The sequence below is a fragment of the Myxine glutinosa genome, chromosome 8 (genome assembly GCF_964187855.1).
Source record: "Myxine glutinosa chromosome 8, kmMyxGlut1.1, whole genome shotgun sequence".
Taxonomy (NCBI): Eukaryota; Metazoa; Chordata; class Myxini; order Myxiniformes; family Myxinidae; genus Myxine; species Myxine glutinosa.
Window position 1 is genome coordinate 18,152,203 of NC_136268.1, and position 6,000 is coordinate 18,158,202.

The 6,000-nt window shown below is 42.0% G+C and overlaps 1 protein-coding gene across 1 annotated transcript in view; it reads left to right on the plus strand.

The window, feature by feature from the left end:
- Nucleotides 1-6,000, plus strand: part of LOC137432281 (myotubularin-related protein 5) — a 128,969-nt gene that overhangs the window by 40,780 nt on the left and 82,189 nt on the right. The window contains exons 7-10 of the mRNA XM_068124082.2: nucleotides 487-619; nucleotides 3,623-3,731; nucleotides 4,467-4,580; nucleotides 4,698-4,772. Coding sequence (XP_067980183.2) covers nucleotides 487-619; nucleotides 3,623-3,731; nucleotides 4,467-4,580; nucleotides 4,698-4,772 — 431 coding nt within the window. The remainder of the gene's footprint in view (nucleotides 1-486; nucleotides 620-3,622; nucleotides 3,732-4,466; nucleotides 4,581-4,697; nucleotides 4,773-6,000) is intronic.

The following is a 6,000-nucleotide window of genomic DNA, read 5'->3' on the forward strand; positions in this document are numbered from 1 at the left end:
TTGTTGGATCAATGCCGTAAATTGTTGGCCTTCAGGCTGTTCTTATTTTTGAATGGCTAAGCTCTTCCTTATGTTAGATGCTGAATGAAATGTTTTCGCTGTGGTTTCTGTCTTACTTGCAACAGGGGTTGTGATGTGGGAATTCTGGTCACATACAATTAGTTTTCTTTTGATATGCCATCTTGTGAAGTTTCGCTACAGTTTTCTTTTTGTTTTTTTTTACTTCTGTTTTTTTTACCGCATTTATGACATGTTCCAATTTTGTTCTCAGTTGGAGGAAAGCTCGCTGTGTTTTGCTATTTGTCCTTTTGCATGATAATAATAATAATAATAATAATAATAATAATAATAATAATAATAATAATAATAATGATAGCAATTGCATCAGGTGGTGTTTATAGTATTGATTGTATTGTTATAATTGCTTTAAATACAAGCATTTGAATGAGCATCACTCGTGAAATCCAACTCTGGTCACCTCCACAGGTATCCGTAACGTCATTATGGTGGTGTGTGCCGCCCTCACCGACCAGAAGATATTGCTGCATTCGAGTAGCTACCAGAGGCTTTCTGAAGCATGCCGTGCAATCATGGCGCTGCTTTTTCCCTTGAAATACAGGCATGCACCTTCCGCTGGCACGTCCCCTTCCTCTGGCACTTGAATCACATGCCCACCTATTGAGCTTTATTGGAACATGTCATTTCAGTCAGTGATCATCCCCTTTTTAATTAATAATTTTATTTATAATTTACTCCTGGCGTTATAGCCTGGCGTTGGCTTAGCGGTTAGGGTGCCGGCTTGGGATCCTAGGATCCTGGGTTCGAATCCCGGTCGATCACTGAATTAACGCCAGGGGGGTTGACTCAGCCTGTCATCCTTCCGAGGTCGGCAAATTGAGTACCAGCTTGCTGGGATGAATGATCACGGTGTGTACCCCGATTCAGAATAGGCACACTGTATCCCTGCGCATCGTAAGAGCGTGACCAAGGGTTGGCGTCAGGAAGGGCATCCGGCCATAAAAACATTGCCTCAAACAGGGAACCATGATTGTCATGGGGCCCGCAAGGCTAACCTCCGCTCTAGCGGGGGAAATGGCCTTAAAACGATCATTCATTCATTCATTCACTCCCTCTCACCCTCCACCCCCTTATCCCTGAAAGTAGCTCTCTGGTCATGTTGTTAGACTTGTTTATTTTTGTTTTTTCCCACTAGTAAGGTGGCTTAAGGACCAAAATGACAATGATCACTACACTGTGCTCAAAAACACAATCTTTTTCACCAAAACACCACATGGGCTTAAGGATTGAAAAAGGTGATGCTCCAAAGATTGGATAACCGGAAGGGTCCCGCATGACGTCATGATAAAATGATCGTATTTTAACCCTTTGAACCCTAGCAGCCGGTTTACCGGCCTCTATTAAAATCCTCCACACAACCCGGCAAGCATTACCTGCTGCCACATGCTTTTAAAATATACTTATTTATTTATTTTCCCCATGGTCTAAGGCTCGTAATGGAACTCGTTTTTATATACATGGTTTAAGGCTAATTTTCTCTTATTTACAAATGTATCACGAGCAACTTCCTGAGCATTTGGCAGCTCTGTTATATTACACCTCATATTTGGTCTGCGTCAAATTGCTCTGGAAGTGCGAGGGAAGTTTTTGTGGATGAATCTTGTGTGTCGGAAAGCCGGGCAATAACTGCTGGTTTGACTGACACCACAATGAAATAAGACAGCCTGTGCTTCAAAATATCATTTATTTGTAATTACAAGGCGAGAGAAACATTTTTACAGGCAGAAAACCCAAATAAAAAAGAATGCTCATCCTGTCAGTGATATTTCTCCAGGGAGCCCGGGGTTCAAAAGGTTACCTTATAAAACAAACGACAGGGTAAAATTAGATTATATATTGCTGTGGTGATTTTAAGTTACTAAATTCATGTTTTTGAGGTTGAGGAATTAAATGGTGAAACACCATTTCCTTGTGACATCATCATCCCTTAATTGTCTTGTAATTAAATAGTGGTAGCCATTCTATTTTTTTCGCCTTATTGTACAAAGGTGGGAAGGATTGAAAGATGTGCTTTCCAGGTTTTTTTTGTACACAGTTTAGTCTGTGATTGATCATTAAGTCCAGAGCAGTTTTGGGTTGGGGTTTTTCGCACCTTCAGATATGTGACATTTTATTAGGCCTGGAATCGTAATATGGCACATTGGAAATGATGTCATGCACCCCATATTTCTCGGCGCGCATGCACAGAAACCACGAGTAAATAAAATAACCACCTTTAGAGGCCATTTTTCCCCGCAAAGCGGGGGTTGGCCTTCTTCGGGGACCGTGGTTGTTGTTGTTTTTTGGTCCCCTTTTTGAAGCAATGTTTTTCGGCCGGATGCCCTTCCTGACGCCAACCCTTTTTGGCGCCTTTTACGACAAACAGGGAATTACCAGTGAACTGGTACTCAATTAGCCGACCTCGGAAGGATGACAGGCTGAGTCAACCCCCCTGGCGTTAATTCAGCGATCCACCGGGATTCGAACCCAGGATCCTAGGATCCTAAGCCGGCACCCTAGCCGCGAGCCCAACACCAGGGTCCACGCTAGCCCAACTAGCCCACGCTAGCCCAACAGAAACCACGAGTAACAAATTTAATCAGAGTGGCCTGCATTCCCACCAGATAAGGATTGTAGATTGAAATGACTTAAAAAAACTTTTAAAGAAGCCGAAAATACTTGTAATCGTACCTGTGAGAAAGGGGTGTGTGTCTCCACACAACGAAACAGTTGGAGAACTTCCTGGTCAACTCGTTCGTACTGAAAAAACTCAACAATGTGTACCCATAAAAGGGTGAAGGTTCTTAGACTGCTCTCCCCAAACCTTCATTCTTCTGAATACCGATGGGAAGGTCATATCTGGGCTTGGTGAAAGCGTGTGTGTGTGTGTGTGTGTGTGTGTGTGTGTGTGTGTGTGTGTGTGTGTGTGCGTGCGTGCGTGCGTGCGTGCGTGCGTGCGTGCGTGTGCGCGCGCACGCTATCTGATTGATCAGATGACACGCTATATCCGCTGCTGTCTGATTGTATTAACAGGAAATTATGGGAACCTGACTCGTATCATTCACGGATATTTCCGAGAGTCCAATTTGCATTTAAGAACAGAACAATTATAAATTAACCATTTTTCGATTGCCACCCTTTCATAGAAATGTTGAAAATTATGTTTAAAAGCCAATATGAATTACAGATTTCATGCTAATAACAGCAGGTTTTAAGTGCCCGGCGAGCAGAACAAAGTCTCTGAAAATGCATACAACAGCGCATGTGGATAAGGCCTAGTTTTCATTCTTATGTCATATCGAAGGTCTCATATCGTCATATAGAAGGGTGGTTTCTTCATCCTTATTTCTCATTTTTCGTTCTTCCTCATTCTTATTTTATTTTTCATCAAGAAGCAACATTTTAATGATTATGTGTTTGTTTGTTTGTTTTTGCCTTATATTGTTGGCATACTATTTATCACTTGCAATATTTTATTTCGCTCTTTAGCCAAAATGTACAAAATATTTTGACATGCTTGTGTTGTCAGTCCCACCGTCCAAGAGGCTACTATTTTTTCTTTCAGCTACCCATACATCCCCATCCTGCCCTCGAAGCTTTTGGAGGTCCTCAGCACACCAACTCCATTTGTTATCGGCATCAACTCTATGTTCGGTGCGGATTTGCAGGAGCTGGTAAGCCACGCATCGGTCTTCAAGGTTTACCAGAAGAACAAAGCACTTTGTCTAGTATTCTGCCCGTAGGCAGGTTCACTGCTCACAGTAAAGCAGTCGAATGCAAGCATTACATTGAGTGGTTTGGCTTTGCTTCCCAGCTGTAATGAGGACAGGAATTTGTAATTTGTTCGAGAGTCCGAGCGGTAACTCTCCGACTCTTTGCGAAAGACACCGTTTGATCATTAACTGTTTGGGTGCTGTTGGCCACAATTTAACAACCAGTACAGTTCAACAATCTGTACTGGTTGTTCCTATTTAAGTGTTTGTTCCAATGCTTTCCTCCTACGGTTGCCCTATGAACAATACAGACGTTCTATTCAGCACTCAAACGGTTAACGTCCAGTAGCTAATGCTAGCAGATAGCTCCACAGCTTAACGCTGCATGTCAAGGACGGCACACTTTTTGATAAAATGCCGGCGATCCGACATTTTGTTGTCGGGCCGAGAATGTAACCCAGGCTAGGCAGCTCAAGGACAAGTGCGCTTACCTCTGCACCACACTGTCATACTTCTTGTTTATGACATTGTGAGGCTATGACTGTAGCATGATTGTCTTTTTGTAATGAAAATACGAATTTATGCAAGGAGCCTTTTTTCTTCTTTGCTTTGAATGTAAAATTCATGTTGTTGTAACTTTTATTGAACAACGACACCTTTGAGCATTTTCCACACGTGAAACTATGTTCCGCGCAGTTGGACGCGATTGTCGTGGATCTTGACGGGGGCACAGTGTCGGTGCCAGAGTGTGTGCATCTCTCCATGCTTCCTGAATCGATTATGAAACAAACCATGTCTATACTCTCCGCGGTAAGGTCATCATGCATTTCTCCTTTGAACGAGGTCCATCGTACAAGCTGTTTGAAAAGTTTCCTGTGAAATGGGAGCTGACCCATGTCATTAATGCTACGCCATTGGTTGTGCTAGGTGATACACCCTGACCTCGATGTTGCGGACCACGCATTTCCCGCAAAGTTCACACCTTCTTCCCTTGTTGTGCTGGTAAGTGCTGTACTTGTGCATGTCCGTGTGGTTTTTTTTAAGCAGGACAACAAAATATATTGGCAATTTGGTCTGAAAATGTGCAGCCAAACAAATAGCCTGTTTTCTTGTTCTGAAAGTTTTGTTCCAAGGTCTCTTTTGAGGATCGTCACCAAGTCACGGACAGCTTCCAACTGCAGTTCGTTCGTAGTAATATTCCTAGGGATGTTTTATAAGATCCCTGTGAGGTTCTTCTTCATCATTCCCGTTGCTCCAGTTATCACTGGTACAATTTCAGCGTCCTTCAGATTTCAGGAGCTTTTCACTTCATGTTTACCTCAGCCGACAAAGTTGCCAAAGGCTTTATGTTTTTCGGTTGCCCGTCCCTCCATCCGTCCATGATAGGTTTTCATTACCGCGATAACTTGAGAACGCCTGATTAGATTTTGGGGTCACAAGGTCAAAGGTCATGTTAGGTAAAAATCCTGTTACAGTGATAACTTGTGAACCAGTGATGTGATTTTGATCAATGTTGGTACAAGTATATATTATGATGCAAATATGAACTAATTTGATTTTGGATTCAAAAGGTCAGTGTGTAATAGGTTTTGATTACCGGGATAACTTGAGAAAGGCTGAAGGGAATTAAATCAAACTTGGTACATGTATGTATAATGACACAAAGATGAACTGACTTGAATATGGGGTCAAGAGGTCAAAGGTCAGGGGTCCCATTCAGTAAAAATTCTGTTACCATGATAACTTGTGAGCCAGTGATGGAATTTTGACCAAACTTGGTACAAGTATATATTATGATGAAAAGGTGAACTAATTACTCCCACAAGGGAGTAATGCATTCGATCGTGTCCGTCCGTCCGTGCGTGTGTTTGTGTGTTCGTGTGTTTGTGAACAAGATATCTGGAAAAGTTCTGAACGGATTTGGATGAAAGTTGGTGGGATGATTGCCCTTGGCATAAGGAAGAGTTGATTAGTTTTTGGTGAAGCTCAGGATAATATTCCGGATCCAGGAAATTTTTTGGGGAATTTTTTTTTCTGTTTTACTGCATTAAAGCTTTTATTCTTATTCTTAAAAAATGATGTTTTTCTCCTCTAATTCCGAGATATATCAAAATTAATTCTCTGACAGTTAGGGCTTACTTTCTTTTTCATTTATTGTTTTAGGGAGAGGGGATGTTAAACAAAACGTATTATTCCAACTTGACCCACGGTGGGAGTATGCGCTCTACTG